General features: G+C 39.0%; 1 protein-coding gene and 1 long non-coding RNA gene across 2 annotated transcripts; both read right to left on the bottom strand.

Moving 5' to 3' along the window:
* Positions 1-2,621: 2,621 nt before the first annotated feature.
* Positions 2,622-4,905, bottom strand: LOC121655962. The gene is made up of 4 exons (XM_042010911.1): positions 4,249-4,905; positions 4,129-4,174; positions 2,923-3,014; positions 2,622-2,803 (listed from the first exon to the last, which is right to left on the bottom strand). Exons 1-4 carry the CDS (start codon positions 4,860-4,862, stop codon positions 2,674-2,676), a joined length of 882 nt encoding a protein of 293 aa, XP_041866845.1. The 5' UTR covers positions 4,863-4,905; the 3' UTR covers positions 2,622-2,673.
* A 12,318-nt stretch (positions 4,906-17,223) lies between these two features.
* LOC121655991 lies at positions 17,224-17,493 on the bottom strand. The gene is made up of 2 exons (XR_006013351.1): positions 17,366-17,493; positions 17,224-17,285 (listed from the first exon to the last, which is right to left on the bottom strand). It is a non-coding gene; the product is annotated as an uncharacterized LOC121655991 (long non-coding RNA).
* Positions 17,494-18,864: the final 1,371 nt, after the last annotated feature.

Genomic DNA, 18,864 nt, shown 5'->3' with positions numbered 1-18,864 from the left:
TGGCTACACCGGAATCGTGTCTATGGAAAAAAGACACTCCATGATAAGGTATTATAAGGACATGGTTTTCATTAAGGCAAAGGCGTATTCTTAATTTGTGAACCAAATTTCAGTATATCCCGAAAGGATTCACAGCGCTTTGCTTTTTCCACATTTTATGTTAGTTTTCTTCCAAATATGCAAAATTAATTTATTTTCTTAAATTTCTTCATACAAATAACCAATTAGGAAAATGTGAAAACATTTTTTGTGTATTACACATGTAAAAAATACAAAGACCAAAAATCCCATTTACCGAATTATTCACGGCATTGGTTTCTGAACCATTTTGCAAAGATCCTGAAGTATAAAATGGCCAACTCAGATTCCAGCAGTGTATTTGATCAAACATCTTTGGAAAGATCTGAAAATGGCTGCACTGATTTATCCATCCAGCCTGATGAAGGTTGAGAATAACTGCAAAGAATAATGGAAGAAATAGTCTAAAGATAAGTGAGCTAAGCTGGTGGCATCAAATCTAAAATAAGGAATACAAGTAACATTGGTTTCATGCAAAGCTGTGTTGTTAAAACTTCCTTGCATTTAGTAGTTCTTTTTTCCTCCTCATGTAACAGGTTCACCACTAATTTTTAGTCTTCTGATAACACTTATTTTTCATTAGAACTGTTGTACTACACTCAACCATGAGACTCATCCCGATGCTGGACCAGCTCAGAAAAGGCCTTGAGCTGTATGATCTACCAAAAATCATGAAGACCCATCAAGACCTTTTCCTACCACTGTTTGTTCCTGGGGAAGATCATGAGGTATTTTCAGTTTTTGACTGCTTTTAATTATGAAATAATGTTTTGTGCAACAATTGGGCCAATTCAGGGTCAGACTAAATTGCACTTCTGTCTTCCTAAAGCCAGATGCAACCTTCCTCCTGGAGACGAGTCGTCCTGTCTTCAGTGAGATAGGTTCTGCCAAGCATCAAAAAGAAGTAAAGATTATGAACTTTCTCCAAGACTACCTTCAAGAAATAGAGGATTCTGGTATGTTTTGTTAAATATTGGGTAATCAAGAGGTCAACTTTGTCTGCTATCCCACAGTTCACTGTACACAACTACACTTGTCTGCGAATGTATTCATACTCTTCTAAAGTTCTTCTAAATACTCTTCCAAACTCTTCTCTATACTATACTCTTCTAAAAGGCAAAATTCTTAAAACAAATTCAAATAACTGGAGACTAAAAAATAATACATTTGCTGAATTATAATTAAGTGAAATAAGGCATCAATTTTAAAATTGATTTGGAAAATATATATTTTTAAAAATATACTAACAATCGGGTCCTGGAGCAATGAGAGCACTTTGCTGATGAGCAGGGGTCCAGGATACCTGTGGACAGGTGAAGACGTCTGATGGAGAGTTCCAGAAAACACCTGATTGCAGTGATGGACTCAAAGGATTGTTCAACAAAATATTAGCTGATAAGGGATGGAACATAGATTAACTTCTCAAATTTTTTGCTTGTATTTTTAAAATATATCTATTAAACCACAAATAATGTCATGATTTTCATCAAATTTCAATGTATTACTTTTGTGAGTTTCAGCTCATTTCAGTCGCAGCACATTTTTTCCTTCTTTATTGGAAGGGTATGAGTAATTTTGCAGGCATGTGCGTGTGTGTGTATATATATATATATATATATATATATATACATATATATATATATATATATATATATACGATGATGATGAATGACTTGCAGAGTTCTGTAGGTGTCTAAACAATTGCCTCATCATAATCCCTGTCTTCTTCAGAAAAACGTTGCTTTTGTTTTTATCTTTATGTACTTCATGTTTTAATAGACCAATTATTCTTACACTCAAATTAAGAATAATTTGTGTATATTTTGTTTATAATTTGATGACTAAAATAAAACTAAGAGTGCATTATTCTCCTAATCAAGAACAAGAGGTCTCCAGCAACGACGGTGGCATTCCAGGAGGTTGGACTGTAGGCCACATCATGCAGTGGATGACTGGACAACGACACAAGCCTGTTCTGCCAAGTGAAAAAAATGGTATGTGGATCCAGAGGACAGTCAATTTCTGGGACTTCAACTCCATGTGGTTCTTCTTGCACAGCATCAAACATCTCCCAGTCTGTTCCAAATAGCTCCATGTTCTGAAAAAAACATTTAATTTTATAAACATATAAGATCACACTCTGGCCTACACAGCTGCAGCGCCAACAGAAAACATTCAACAAGAGATGAAAAAAAGATTCAACTAACCTGCACATCATTATTTGGGTCACAAGGCTTATTCATGTGACCCAAAACCCAGAGCTGGTTTGGAGAGAGCCCACCTTCTGACCTTAAGGGATGGTTGTCCCAGCCTTCTGTGAAGCTGTGCAGGGCCTCTGCCAGACGCGGAAGGAAGACATAGTGGGCACAAAACAGATGAACAGAATCTGCCAAATCCAAAAGGCCATCCTCCTCGAGACTGTGAAGTACTTCATAGAAAAGGTGTGTCACGCAAGTCCAGACATCTCGCCACAGACGTTCAATTCTAGATCAGAAACATAACTTATTTAGCTGGAAAGTTAATTTTGATGTGTGACTAAAAATACAGTGCAGTAATAATTTTCCATTTCATATCTTGGAATTGCTTAACTGTAAACTATATGAAATATTGTAACCTTTGATTATGTACACTCCGCCCGGCTATAAAACTTCCTCTTCCAGTTCCTTTAACAGTGAACATGGTTTCAGCAATTAAGATATTCTCAACGCCTTGATCAGCCCTGACCCTGGAAAGTACATGAAAGAAATGTTCAGTCAAATTCATGAAAACAAAATATTCCATAAAACATTACTGAATTGGGTAATGAGGTCATAGAAACAAGAGGCAAACGTGATATCTCTTTACCTGGAAGGCCAGCCGTAGTTCTCTACTGCCTTCAGAAAAAATGAATGAGCAGTGCTTGAGCGGTTGTTCGTTGCTGGTTCCAGATAGAAAATCTATATAAAAAGACAAACAACATTTGAATCTGCAGAGTCTGCAACACATGAGATTAAAAATCTTCACTGAACCTTTAGAAAATTCAAAAGAATCAGAAAACCTTAAAAAAAAAGCAGTTAATGCATGTATTTTTTGGCAAAGGGTTTCTACCATCATGAACACAAATGTTTTGTAAATTTGTGAATATACATTTTAAATGGTTGATTTCCTGCTCCTGTACATCCTACTTTTCCCCCTCCCACCTGATTTTGTCCTCCATTCCTTGTCATTATTTTTTCCTCCCCTTCCTCATATTTTCTCTCCATATGGTTGTCCAAATAAACCCTTAAAATTCTGTGGATCTAGGAGTTTTTAAGTTATTATGAGTGCAAACCTTTTTCCTTTTTGGTGATCAGAAAACCACACCAGAAAACCAATGAGCAGAGGTGGCAGAGTAAAGTGATTATTGTATTGGATTATAGTATTGCTCCCCATCATTGCCATCTGTCATCTACTTCAGGTAAGGGATTAAAATATGACAAATATTCTGAAAGTTTTTCTAAATATATCTTGAATATTTGTTATATTATGTAACATTATTGTGCATTAATGAGCATGCACATCTGTACGTAGATAGCTTACATATGTGTGTAAAAAATATATATATTTCTGTGTGTGTGTGTATACTGTACATGTATATGCAATAGTGTGTATATATATCTAAACAATTGTAGATAATTCTTAGAATCCTTTACTGGCATTTTATCTTTTTTTGTGATGGAGATTATGTATAAGTAATTGGGTAAAATGAATAGTATAGTATTATAGATTATCTGAATATTTTACTGAAAAAAATGTATCACATTTGCATCATTGATTTGTGAAAAACATGATGTGACACAGGGGCAGGAACTAATAAGTTTTACTTCCTCCTGCTTCTTTTCAAACAGATCATTTCCATCCCCCTTGTTTTTATCCTTTTTTTAATCCTCTCTTTTCTTATAAAATAAACTATTCCTTCATTGATTAATTCAAATTCACTGTTAACAAGTGTGTGGACAGATGTTGGAAGACCAATGCAGTTAATTTCAGTGAATACAAACAGAGATACAGTAATTAATTGAGCACAAAAACCTTTCTCGAGTATCCATCTATTCCACCAAATATGATGATGTTGTACCTTGGATACAAAAGACAAAATGACAATGAGTAGTCATCCCAAAGAAATGGATAAATACATAATAAATGCCATACCGTATCAGCTTGTGGTTTGTGTCCACATGGACTAATGACAAAGGCCCCTGTACAAAGTAGGACCTTCTCACTATGCACCCCAGCTGTGTCATCCTTTCCAAAATTCCTGGAGCATCAACTCTGTGCATGGACTCCTTGATGCGATCCCACTGAACTCTATGGCCATCAGCTAGCAGACAACCTTTAACCATTCTGTAGCCTGCATTTGGGATCCTGCTTTTTATGGACAGTACAGCATCATCTAGTTCACTGTCCGATAAGTTGCTGTAGGTAGATCTTGTGGACAACCCACATTCACGCATACGCCGGAAGATTGTGCTTTGGCTGACACCCAACATATTGGCAATGCAAGACACTGGTAAGGGGATGTTGATGAGCCGAGAAAGAAGCTCCTCAGAAAAAATGAACTTTGGTCTTCCTCGTCCTCCAGCTCTAACAAAGGCACAGGGACTCTCTTGGAAAACAGCTGAGTCGATCTTACTTTGCAGGCATAAAAGACACTCCACAATTTCATTTGGGATGTTTAAGGTATTAGAGGCAGCTGTCATAATAAATGCCTCTTGGTTGACAACATACTGGAAGTAATCCAAATTCAAGTGTGGTTGACTTAACATGTTGAGAATTCTTGATTTTAGACGTTCCAGTAATTGAGTAGCCACAGGTCCCTGTGAAAAAACAAAATAAAGTAATATTGTTGTCAGATCTAAACTGGCATCAACAACATTACTTAGTTTTGAGACTTTGCAAAGGGGAATGTGTATAAGGTCACAGCACTTGTGGTTGTCAAAGAAATATGAGTATATACTTAAATGAAAATAGATGATAATTGAATTTCTCCAACAATTGTGATGCATTAGACATCACTGTTAACTTATAGGCGCTCAACAACATACAAACCTGTCCATTCTACATAATGCAACGCCATGCTCGGTAGAGATTCAAAATATTTTTTTTTTTTTTGCAAAACATAGTGTTTTTAGCAACGTAGCCAATGATTAGTTTTAAATATAAAACAATAACCTGTTATCATTATAAAGTGCTGCCAATCACTGCACTCTATGGTTTGTCATTTTTGTAAACAGTATAACACGACTTGCGGAGCACCGTTGCTAGGGACGCCAATGCCCCTAGCAACGGTGCTCCGCTGGTTGATCAGATGACAAAGATGATGCTCAGGGAGGAAATATGCCAGATATTTGCCCTATGAGGTTTTACGCGGTACTTAACCAACTTCAGAGTAATAGTGATGGTTAAAGAAATCCATTGCAACTTTCTACTGGGAGGAATTAAGTCTCTTCACTCCATCGGCGTCCCAGGTCACGTCACTCAAACGCCCCCGCAACCCCCGCAATATCGTGTTTATGGCAGAGAAGATTACATAAATATGCATATCATGACATATATAATAAATACGGTTATTCACCGGTACATGGATTGATTTATCCTCAGCTTCTGAACAACGCAGGAGTGGAATAAAAAAAAAAGGCGGGCGAAGGGAGTGGGGTAAATGGAAAAGAGGATTGGCGAGGACAGACTGATCGACTAAACAGCGTAATTAATAAATCCATAAAAGTTGCATTTCAATCGACATTGTCTAAGAATAAACATTTTATAGTTTCCACGCTACATCAATGCTAATAGCACAAGCCAGCTTCTAATGCTAGCACTACCCGACATGGCAAACTATAGCAGTACGTCTTTAAATCAAAGAATATTATTGAAAATAGTATGTTTTTCTTTAATATATAAATAAAGACCGCTTGAACATCTTACCTGTGAGGCTTCACTTGAGCCGGTAGCTCCTCCCGCTGCAATTTCTTCAGCCATCTTTGAAATTGGAGCTTGTTGTGTTTTGTACAATCGGCAGATCGATTACTCCTCCCTTGTGACGTCATCTGAATACTTTTCTACTCGTACCCAAAAACGTGAATTCGTGTCCACACAGAATAGGAGACTTTGTCTTCGTAGAAATTGGAGTTGTATTCACAAGATTTTGCACTCACAGCTTTAAGATTCATACTCACATAAAACAACTCCTAATCCACAAAATTGACCAGACGCACATATATGACAGCCTTGATTTGTGCACAAAACTTTTATTAACACAAAAATACGACTACAAATCTTAGAATCATGCATACGTCTTTTTGACAGCTATCTTATACGATAAGTGAGCCCATCGATGTCCTCGCTGTGGGGCTCACTGAGTGCTCGCCAGTCTGTTGCTTTAAAGCATCCCTGTAATTTCTCCAACGCCTCCTCCGACCTTCTCCTAACAGCCCTTGTGGTCACTGGCTGCCTCTTCACAACAGGCACATAGCATGAAGAAAGATGAATTGGGTTGTGGTCTTAATCTACCCAGTGAGGGGAAGAACTGTAGGTATCCTTAGTATTTGCATGTTTTTGATGTTTATGTGGGTGGGGTTACACCACCGGTTGTTGTAGCGTGTGTTAAATCCTAGGATATGAATGGAATTTTTTACTTGTATTATTTCCTTTTGGAGTTGGAGCTGATCAGAGTAGAAGTTTGTGATCAGTTGGCTCAAACTGATCAATGTGTTGCAGGCTTCAATGTTTTTTATTTACAACCCGTCAGGTTAAATGACCAAATTCTTTGAAATGGTAAAAACATACAAGTCCTCTTTATTTATTTATATAGCACATTTAAATTAAACAGTTCTACACAGAATATAATAACTATAAAACAATGAAAAAATCATAACAAAATAAAATCTGAGGAACATACATTTGTTAAGCTTGAAAGAAAAGCCAAGAAAAAGCAAAGATTTGAATAGCTGGGAGCAGATTTGATAATGATAATGTCTGCTGTGAACAGTCTGGAATTTCCATGTTAAAAGATAAATCTACATAGTCTGACTACATGAAGCTGATATGTCATTACTCCTGCTGATCATCTGCTGATCGGTTGACATTTTACAACAAGGCAAAGTGGCCAAAAGCTTGTCTGTGGTACCTTTCCTGATGAAAATATACAAGAACAAGTCTGCAAGAGGACTGATCTTAACTAACATGAAACATATGATGTTGAAAGTTTGGTTATTTCTGGCTTCTTCTGCCAACAGCAAAATGATGTTGGGCAGGAACAGCAGTGTGTAAATCAGCAGCACCACAACCAGAATGGCCACAATTCTTTGTTTTTCATCAGCAGGGACACTGCGAGCTGCAGACAGGGCTTTAATGGTCCCAACCAGGCAGAAGATGAACAGGGGGAAGGGGAGGAGGAAGCAGACTACGTAAATGATTTCTCTGAGCAGAAAACCAACTTTGAAATAGACAGGAAGGACATAAAGAAGAGAAAGGATCCAGACCAGGACACAAACAGCCACAAAGGTCTTGATGTTTCGTCTGTACCACAGCGGCTGAGTGATCATCAAACACCTGCAATGAAACATGGACACAGATACACAGCTGAGCATCAGAAATGTATGAATTTAATGGTCAGACACATAAATAGTCCTGTACATAAACAGTTATTTAATTTTCCAGGGAAATGCTCGCCATGAATCCAACACTGGCCATCACACCAAAGTAGAAGATCGGACCGACTGTAACGTTGCTGCTTCTGTTATAGATGTTATCAGTGATGTTGTTTTAATCACCAATGATGAAGCTCATGTTGCTGTAATTGTAGTTTTTGTCTCTGGAAGAGTTGTTGACGTAGAAATCTTCCATTGCTCAGCTGGAGAGATGAGTTTGTTACAAATAGAGCTAATGAAGCTGTTTATCATCCTTCTAGCATTGTTCAGTAATATACTCACAACTTTGATGTGTTAACTCACACTGCAAACAAATATTTAGGTTTAAACAGAGGAAGAAAGAACCAGTTGAAACAAAATTTTGGGAGGGCAAAAAAGAAAAGTTTGAGTTTTGTGCACCTCCAGTCGGAATTTTGCATGTTCATGTTTATGACTCTCAGCTGATCTGTGATCTGCTTTATAAACTTACATAAGAGAAGAAAAACTTGAGCTATTAGGGAACCCCTTGGAAACCACTTGGTTTACATAATTTATATTTACACAGGAAAAAGTCTTCTGTTACTATTCTGTCCCTCATATCTAAACGTCCAGTAAACAGTTTCTGGTCATATCTATCTTATTTTCTAGGGAAGTTAAAAAAAGATGTACACAGATGATGATGCAACATTGATGATAATGACAGAGGAAATCAGCCGACAAGAGGTTTCTTCGTCAAACCATCCTTCAAGAAATAGAAAAACTAGATTAATGTGAAACATCAAAGAATTTAAACAGCGTTTACATTTCCTGTAATATTTTTAAATATTCTGCCTTCATGCACTTCATTTTGTTAAGGATACGTCAAGCAGAGATGGTCTGGACCCCTGAACGCAGACACAAGACGACCCAGGAGGCAGAGATAAAACTGAGAAAAGACAGTTTGAGTCTGTGTAGGAGCGGTGTCCGGATGCTGAAGAGCCCCTTAGGCTGAGTCCAGAAACTGATGGCTGGAGGAATCAGGGAGTTGAGGTGGAGCAGACAGGACCGGTGAGGAGGGAGCAGAGCCAAGAGTTGAGTGAGGTACGCCAGGCCGGAAGATCAGCTTCACCAGGAGTGTCAACACAACAGGTATTGTTAGAATTAGCAACAATCAGCAAACAGAAGATACCAGGCAAGATAACTGGATGATCTGGAAGAGGATAACAGAATGAGCCAGTGGTTAAATACTGCTGGGAATGAGGGTGGCTTCATTGCAGGATGAGACTCTGGTGTGATGATCAGCCCAGGTGTAGTAATGGCTGCCCTGGAGTAACCCTGGAGATCTTCTGGCCAGATACAGGCATGACACACAAAAACAGACAGAGGGAGACAAACGCACACACTACGGCAATCTGAGAACCACACACACAGAGGAGACAGACAGGAACCCTAACACATTTAGCTTTGTTTTTTTACTTTGAGCTTTCTCACATGTGCTCAGGTAACTAACTCCTCTACATCTGTGATTAATTCAGTTATCACCATTCGCCATTTTTCTAACCTGTCATGAGAGCAGATTGATGGTCTGGCTGCCGTGTTGTGCTCAACAAATTTGCTTTGCTAAGAGGAGCCTTTTGGATCTGAGGCTCCACTTTAATGTTAAATATTATTTTATTCATTTATGTTTTATTTGTTTATGGCCTAATTCACATATAGCTGCTGGACTGGTTTGTGTGTGTGTGTGTGTGTGTGTGTGTGTGTGTGTGTGTGTTCGCGTGTGTACATGAATGACAATACATGTCTGACAGCATGATTCAGGTGGAAGAAGACAGGCAGACACTAAGGGTATTTTGAAAATCACGGTGGTAACAGACTCAGAAGTTTTCCTCAACTCATGGTTTATATACTCAGAGTTTCAACTTAACCCACTTTCTGGAACTGCCCCATGTCAGAAAGAGAGCTAGCATACACACAGGTCTGATCATGGTTGTGGCTAAAGGTTCACTGCTGCCAAACTATGAGCACTTCTGCCCAAAAAGAGTAAAAGTCTCTCAGACTTTAAAAAGAAGAAAAAAACTGAGAAAAACTGTTGTAAAAAACAAAACTGAAACAAAACATAAAACAGAAATATAACTATGATCAGTTGTTTAACACAAACGTTCATTCTTAATAAAATTAAAAAAATATCAGCACCGTTAGCGAACATTAGCTTAGCCTGCTAACTGAAAGTAGCCTAGCAACAGTAGCAGTTAGTAAATACTTAGAAAAGAACAAACAGTTTTGAACATATTTTAACTGCTGACAAACTTCTCAGGAAAAAAAATTGTCTGTGATGATTTTATAGCGACACAAGTACAAACGTTGAGACAAGAGGTGAAACTTGAAGTGGCTGGAAGAGTCTGGACATTTTGAAAGATTTACAACCGCTTACACAAAGAAAATGTCTCTTTTAAAAAGAAGTGAGGAGCTACAACATACTGGACCAACCCCAGAGTTCTCTTGTACAGATTAGGTTTGTGTCTGTTCACTTTTCATGTGAAGTCTGTTAGTTTAACTTACATGTTGTTTTTAGCGTGCTAGCATTGACTAGCTTAGTGTTAGCTTTGCTTTTAATGAGCTACACGGACTGCTCTGTCATTGGTGTAGCTTAACTTGCTAAATAATAAGAGATTGACATGTTTGTAAGCTAGTAACTGAAAATTGCTGATTGTGTGGCAGATCTTTATGGTTCTACAGTCAAATAACTCAAATGCTAAACTTAAAATGAGAAATTTATCAGACAGTAACAGGCTTAGTTTCCCGAAAGAATTTGAGGATAAACAATAAGAACCCCGTGAGAGAGAGAGAGAGAGATATAAAAGTTCTTATACAAAGTATAGTCAGTTAATATATAATATGTTTATTATATTTTTTTTCAAACTAATTTCAATATTATTTTAATAGACACTGATTTAAGGGGGGCTCTAATGACTCCTTGGATGGATATTAGTCAGGTTTTTTTTGTTGTTTTTTTTTTCGGTATAAAATGCTCATTTTTAGACTGAATGAAGAATAAATTAGTTTTCAGTTTGTCTGTATGCTGTCTTTAGTATTTGATTCATGGTTCATACACATTTTTTTTACATGTTTGTATGTAATGTACACATTTTATTTACACACAATATTTAGTACTACAGTAGTTACACACATGTATTTCTGTGTTTCCTACAGATGGCCATCACCTGTCTGGGATTAAGGAAGAAGTTCTGCATGAATGGAACTCCAGTCTTGACCAAAAGGAACCAGAAGTCCTCCACATTAAAGAGGAAGAAGAACTCTGGACCATTGAAAAGACAGAGCAGGCTGATGGACTGGAGGAGGACATCACCACATACCACCAGACCACATCTGATGTCAAGAATGAAGACGATGAAGAGAGACATCAGTCCCCACAACTTCAGAGGCAAACTGAAGAAAACAGAGTGGTAGAAGGCAGTGACAGCGGTTGTAAGATGAGCAGGGCACCGTTGTCGGGTGAAAATAGTGATAAAATGTGTAACACTGTCAAAACAGTCTGTAGCTGCTTTGAGTGTGGGGAAGAATTTCTCTCTGAGCGGTCTCTCCTGAGACACATGAGAAGCCATCCAGTAAACAAGTGTTTGGTTAAAGATACGTTTTTTAAAGTGAATCAAAATTTAGATTCACAGATGAAAATCCACACAACACAGAAACCGAGACATTGTGATGTTTGTGGTAAAAAGTTTACACAGCATGGTAGTCTAAAAAAACACATGAGACTTCACACAGGAGAGAAATAATGTAGTTGTGAAGTTTGTTGTTTTTGTGATTTAAAACTTTATGTATGATTATTCAATACATCTGTTAAAGGATATTAGACGTATTTCTGTTTTTTTTTTTACCCTGTCCTGTCCAGCATCCTAACATATAGAACGGTGGTCTGTGTGCCATATTTTGCTTGACAGATTTGCTCTACCAAGGGAGACATGTTATATACATGGCTGCCCTTGATATTTTTATTATTTTTATTGTAATCTTATTTTCTTTAGTCTTTATATGTTAGTGCCGAACCTGCAGATAAACATATTTATGTTAAATCCAAGAAGGAATTGAAATGAAACGGGTACTATATGTGTGCACTTGAAGCAGAAAACGTTAGATCAGAGATCTGCTATCTAGTGATGTCAGCTTTTCAGTCATCACAAATTTAATATTATTACAAATACACCACTTGTACACTGTTTAAGAAACAACTCCAGTGTAACTCTGCTGTTGTTCTAAAGTTGTTCATCTCAGTATGTTAAAAATGGCTGTTCTTATACACTTTTATGATACACTTGCTGCTCATTATTTAGTGTAGATTTCTCTTAAATAGAACAGTTTAGTGGTTAAGCTGAGTTTTATCTGTTGTCTGTTAATTGAAACGGTGATGGTTAAATAAATAAGTTCATGATAAAACCTTGTTGATGTGTCATCCTTATAAACTAATCACATCCTCATCACGATTCTTTAAGAAAGAAATGAAAATAGAAAGTTTTAAGAGAAAATGTTTCAGAAAATTGTCAAGTTTTCTATCTGTCACAGGTGAGGTTGAGTTTTCTCAGCTGCCTCTCAATGCATCTTTCCTCAAGCCCTGATTGCTGATGCTCTCCAGCTGCGTTGTTCCCTGTTTAAGCAGCATCTTCCCACTTCTCACTGCCACATCGTCAGCTGTCTCTTTTGTTAATCCAGTCCTACTCATTTTTTAAAAACTAAAAACACCCTCTTAGAAGCTCTCAAGGAAACAAAGAGGTGTAGTTATATCTAGTTCTGAAGCTAGCAGCGGTGCTAATGCTAACTATGACTCTGATTTTATACTTATTGATTATACACTGCGCACAGTCATGTGGTGATTTAGTGGCTTAATGCACGAGCCAAATCATGAATTGTATGCACAGTATTTTGTAGTCATCTTCCCTTCCAAGAAGTAAAATACCTATGTGGCAACGTTTGGGTATCAAAGTTTATTAGACAGCAACAACATAATAAATGAGGAATAGAAGACTGAGTGGCGCCACTTTCTTCCAGTTTTCAGACAAAGCCCACAAACCACAACAAGCTGATATCCCAAACAACTATTGCTATCTAGCAGGTGCAAAAACCAGCCTCAACTCTGCCATATCAGAGCTCTGGGAAGAAAGTGGTCAGTCCGACCTCACACACGCATACACAATGAAAATTACAAGCTCGCTGGTTCGAGCCTCGGCTGGGGGGAGGATGGAACAGCGGCCTTTCTGTGTGGAGTTTGCATGTTCTCCCCGTGTATGCGTGGATTCTCTCCCGGTACTCTGGCTTCCTCCCACCGTCCAAAGACATGATGTTAGGTTAACTGGTCGCTCTAAATTCTTCCTAGGAGTGAGTGTGAGTGGTTGTTTCTCTTTGTTGCCCTGCGATGGACCTTCTACCTGTCCAGGTGTACCTGCCTCTCACCTGCTCATTGCTGGGATAGACTCCAGCTTCCCTGCGACCCTGAACTGGACTGAACGGTACAGAAAATGAAGGAATGAATTTTTCATTTCCTGGTCCAACAGTTCACAGATACACAACAATCTAACATCTCTGTTTTCATGTCACCTTGCAGCACCTGATGAGTAAAGCTGCATTCACACGGCAAGATTTTCATCCAGACTTTCACATTACAGCTAGGCAAGGCAGCTAGCACAGGCTTAAACTTGGAGGCTTTACAGCTTTTCTCTTTTGGGTACCAAGTTTCTCCAGCACTGTTACACCGTATGAAATTTCATTTTAAGAAACTTGCAAAATTAACAGTCTTCCCCGGATTTTAACCTCCCTCATTTTGATACGTTGCGTCAAAGAGACAGAGCTCCAGAGTGGGAGCTTTATAGCTCCATCATGAGTGGAGGAGGGTCGAGGCGTCAGAATGCCGCCCGGTATCCCTTTTTTTTTTTTTATCTTAGTCAAGTTAAGTAAATGAACCGGAATCTGTATCTGGGGTGATGGTTTGTGGCTTACTCTCTCATCAAATCTCTCATTTAATCATTCATATTCAAGTGTAAAAGAAATCAAAGTTTGAAAATAAGAAGGCCATAAGAAAACAGCCACGTGTTTTATTTGAAAACTCCAAGTGTGTCAGCTGACGTTTTACTGAGGTAAGAGTGAAGCAGTTACTTTTGTCTCTTTTCTTCGTTGTTTTTTGACATATGTGTCTTTCAGATGCAGGATGCGTTTTGCAGGATTAACACACCAGGAACTAAAATTGATGTCCAAGCTGGATGAGTGTTCTCCCAAGCCGTTGGCTGTCTTTAATTCCAGGGGTGGAGCCATGGGGTTGAATCCGCAAGTCATCTTACAGAAGGTATTTTTCAGTGACTTTTCATTTGGATATTTCCTTTTGCTGTCAAATGATTAGGATATCAGTTGCTACACAGTCATCCCCTTGGCTAAACGACAGCACTCGCTGTCTAAGTCGCTGTTGTAGAAAAGCTGAGTGTTTATGGAAGAAAACTGGTTTGCATGTCCACCGGCTTTACCTGAAGGATCTCCTGGCTTCCTTTAACGATGCTGTTAGAGATACAAGGGCCGCCTATTTCTCAAATTTAATCTCAAAAGCTCATGGTAATCCTAAAGTCTTATTTAACTCCATTACTACAGTAATTACTCCTACTGCTCCTGCTGTCCCCATTGCTTCAAATGAGGAATGTGAAAAATTCCTGGCCTTTATTTCTGAAAAAGTCAAAACGGTGAGAAGTTCTATGTCTCCATCAGCTGTGCTACTGTCTGTTCCCTGTCCATAGATAAATTTTTACCTGCTTCTTTATCCGAGTCGGTGACATTAGTTGGCTCAATGAAGGCATCTTCTTGCTCTCTTGATGTACTACCTACAACCCTATTTAAAGAAGCCTTTCAGGCTACTGGTCCCTGTGTGCTCACAATAATAAACTCCTCCCTGCTGCTTGGTCAAGTTCCTGAATATTTCAAGAATGCTGTCATTCATCCTCTCTTAAAAACCTAAGCTCGATCCCTCTCTTTTTAGCAGCTATAGACCTATTTCACATTTGCCATTTATCTCTAAGATTTTAGAAAAAATTGTTGCTAAGCAGCTTACAGCTGCTTTAGAGACACAACAATCCTGGATCATTTCCAGTCTGGCTTTCGCAGGGCTCACTCCACTGAAACAGCCCTGCTCAGAGTCTCCGATGACATCCTGATGCAGAGCGATGCAGGTCATTGCTCTGTGTTATTATTACTGAACCTGACCTCAGCTCTTGACACTGTAGATCATCGTGTCCTGCTGGACGAGCTGAAACACTGGGTTGGGGTTACAGGATATGTTCTTAAATGGTTCTCCTCTTGTCTCTCTGGGAGATTAGTTTCTGTGGCTGCTGCAAAGTTCAAATCCTCTTCTTCATCTCTTGATTTTTGTTCCACAGGGATCTGTTCTGGGTCCTTTATTGTTTGTTTTATATTTTCTGCCTCTGTAGCACATTATGGGATATTTTAAAGATATTTCTTATCATTGTTATGCTGATGACATTCAGCTATTTATTTATTTTAAACCTCAGGATGTTTTTAAGATTCAGATCTTGATTGAGTGTTTGGATGCTGTCAGGAGTTGGATGAATGATAACTTTCTTAAACTTAATGATGCAAAAACTGAGGTCCTTGTTTGTGCCCCTGATAGACTTTTCCCTAAGATCGCTGAGAGTCTTTATCCACTTGCAGCATTTATTAAGCCCTCGGTTAGGAACCTTGGTGTAACTCTTGACCCTGCACTGTCTTTAGGTGCTCATATAAAATCACTTGTTCGCTCTTGTTTTTATCTTCTCAAAAACGTTGCCAAGCTGAGTCCAATTGTTTCACCATGTGAGATGGAGATGACTGTCCATACCTCCATTTCATCCAGACTTGATTATTGTAATTCCATCTTCACTTGTTTAAGCAAAAGATGTCTTGACTGTCTCCAAGTTGTTCAGAACGCTGCTGCAAGGCTGATAACAAAACCCTCCACATTTACTCATGTCACTCCATTACTAATCCAGCTGCATTGGCTTCCCATTCATCACTGAGTGCATTTTAAAATGCTGGTTTTAACTTATCAAGCACTACATGACCAAGCACCTGAATATATCAGAGCCCTTCGTTCCCAGCAGGTCCCTGAGATCAAGTGATAAAGGTCTGGTGGTCGATAAACCAACACGGCTGAAAACTAAAGGTGACAGAGCCTTTGCAGCAGTGGCTTCTTCCCTCTGGACCTCCTTCCTCTCAGCCTGAGATCTGTGATCTCTTTTAAAAAGCAGCTAAAATGCATCTTTTTAAACTTGCTTTAACTTAGTTTTATTTTTTTTTCATTTTCTCTGTGTTATTGTTATTTTGTGTTCTGTTTCATTGTTATACACTTTGTCATTTTTATCTTGAAAGGTGCTTTATGAATAAACATTACTTACTTACTTTAGGATTCTCTTTATTTCATTTTCAGCAAAATGACAAAATTAAAAAACATTTACACAAAAGAAGACCACCAGAAAGTCAACAAGCTGAAGAAGCATAGTACACGAGCAGGTATGTGAACAATTCAAAATGCAGGCGGTTGCAAACGTAAATGTTAAATAGCAAGTTTATTCTCAGCCTAAGACCACCCCATGACTCACTGTTTCTGTTACAGGTTGAGGTTTGTGGGCTTTAAAAATAACATTTTATGAAGGAAATGGCAAAACATGTTCTCACTTTTAGATTTAGATACCCAAACCGAGAGGCAGAGATGGCTCAGGCAGGTTTACACCCACAAACTTTTAATTAAAATTACTGCAGCTTTGCTGTGTTTGGGATCGTTGTCTTGTTGCATGAAGCAGTTTCAGCCAAACTTTAGCTGTTAAATAGATTACTTCACATTTAGCTTAAGAATACTTGTCAAACTAAAAAGGTCTCAATTTCTGTTTCATATCATGGAATAATTTTCTCTCTCAAGGACTAAATAACTCAAAACTTAACAGATTCTCTTTCATTAGTTTCTTCGGCCCTTTTTATCTTAGCTGTTAACTGTTTTTAGTTCCCACCATTCACACTGATGGTGTGCTGCCATCTCCAGCTGCAGCATCCTGCATCCTGCAGCAGCACAGACGCATCAGCAGCTTGTCAATGGGCCCTTTGTACAGAAATACAAACAGAATCAGGTCCAGAAAAGGACTGAGCAGGTACAAGATAACAACTGCCTCTATGATTTCATGATAAAAATAATAATAATAACGTGACGTAGCTCTTATTATAATCATGATGGCAGCTGGGAGAATCGTCAGAATGTAATTAAGCAACAGCAGGACCAGAATTCCTAGAATTCTTCGTTTTTCCTCAGCAGGCACTGAGGCGGCTGCAGGTGGAGTCTGCAGCACAGATTTGAGGGTCCCAGCTAGACAGATGATGAAGACGGGGGCAGGGAGGAAGACTAAAGTAAGGACAAATGAAGGCTGACCAAAGAATAAAGGAAGAGGGAATGTGACAAGAAAAATCCCCCAGACTGCGACACACACCCACACAGAACCTTTTATTTGTCTGATGCAGGGTAACTGTGGGCAGACGATAACAAAATACCTGCAACACAAGAGAAAATCACATTAATATGAGTGTTTGTCCCTGACTGATATGAAACATGATGAAAGATGGAGTGTTACCTCTCCAGAGCAATGCACATCCTGAAACCAAGACTGGTCATCACACTAAAGATGTAGACAACAACAGCTGAATGTGGGGCCATATTTAGATTTTCCTTTGTCACCCAAACCCTCATAGAGTAGAGCTGGATTAGATTGGAGATGATGAGGTTTATGTAGTAGACAGGAACGTGATCCCTTCGTGCCTGCAGACAGGATTCAACATTAACACCATTATAAACACATCATGTTGCCTTAAAGTCTTGTTTCCATGTGAGGATGAAGTGATCTGCTACTGTATAATGTGCAGCACAAGGTTGAAAGAGGCTGAACATTGAACACTTGTTTCTCTAGACCAGGGCTACTTAATTCAGTTCTACAATGGCTGCAATCCAGCAGGTTTTCCATGTTTCTCTGCTCCAACACACCTGGCTCCAATTAATGAGTCATTGTGCAGAACCTGACAGGCTGTTAGATCCAGTTAATTTGGCTCAGGTGTGTTCAAGCAGGAAAACACTGAAAACCTGCTGGACTGGGGCCCTCGTAGGACTGTCAAGGGGCAAGACCAGCTGGCCGGCTCTATGGACGGATTTGAGGGCTTCACACTCGTGAAGGATGAGGATGTTTTACCACCTGCACTTTTCACCCATTTTATTTTTAAACTTCACATAGTTTTACACAGACGCCACTGTTCTGGTCGTCTCTGTGTCGGTCCAGCGCAGCGCAGCAGCCTCCTCCTCACCCCTCCCTCTCCTGTTCTGAGTCATGACTCTGTCGGTGATCAGCTGATCAGCTTTTCTCTCTCGCTGTGTTTGTTTATCATTTAGCTTAGAAGGAGGAAACCAGCGGCTCATGGTTCACACAGTCACATATTTATCTAAAAGTGTGGTTTTTGGACGTGCTAGCTAAAGTAAGCTACATCTATCAGCCTCATGTCACCATGTAAAGCTGAAGAATGAAACATGTTGATAACAGCAGCCTGTTTCACTTACATGTTGTTTCCTTTATTTCCTACAACTTTTCAGTATTAATGAGGTTTTAGTGACTCAGCTGTAAAATCTACTAGTCATCAGACAGTCATGAACACATCTATGAATTCAGGTCAGGTTCAGAAATCCAGTGAGAGTGAAACAGCAACAGGAAGCACGGAGACGTCTTCTCTGAATCGATGGCGCTGTGCAGATGTTGGAGACACAGGTCTGATCATTGAGGGTCATGAATGTGGTGAGAAATTATGAACAGGCTCTGAGATATAAATCAGAGCAGGATCCTTCTCTAACACAGTAGCTGACAGGTGGTAGAAAGGGTTTATACTTCAGCTCTGCAGGGGCGGGTCTAGGAACGTTTTGATGGGGGGCCAGGCGCTGATTCTTTGGTTCTCTCAGGGTGTAGATTTAGAACGACATGAATGTGAGTTAATATTTACGTACCTTATAACACAAACAGCAGATAACCACTAGGGCCAAAGGAAAGTAGGTGCTGATGCTGATCCAAGCCATCAAATAATGTTCCTTGCGTAG

The sequence above is a fragment of the Melanotaenia boesemani genome, chromosome 16 (assembly GCF_017639745.1).
Source record: "Melanotaenia boesemani isolate fMelBoe1 chromosome 16, fMelBoe1.pri, whole genome shotgun sequence".
Classification (NCBI taxonomy): domain Eukaryota; kingdom Metazoa; phylum Chordata; class Actinopteri; order Atheriniformes; family Melanotaeniidae; genus Melanotaenia; species Melanotaenia boesemani.
Note: the sequence above shows the minus strand (reverse complement) of the source record. Positions and strands in the feature narration are given on the sequence as shown.

What these genes read in the sequence shown, in the direction of transcription:
- LOC121655962 (XM_042010911.1), bottom strand. Translation starts at nt 4,862, where the DNA reads ATGTTAAGTCAACCACACTTGAATTTGGATTACTTCCAGTATGTTGTC. An exon ending in ACAAACCACAAGCTGATACG is followed by an intron (nt 4,175 to 4,248) that starts GTATGGCATTTA and finishes TTTGTATCCAAG; the next exon opens with GTACAACATCATCATATTTG. An exon ending in TAGATGGATACTCGAGAAAG is followed by an intron (nt 3,015 to 4,128) that starts GTTTTTGTGCTC and finishes CTTTTTATATAG; the next exon opens with ATTTTCTATCTGGAACCAGC.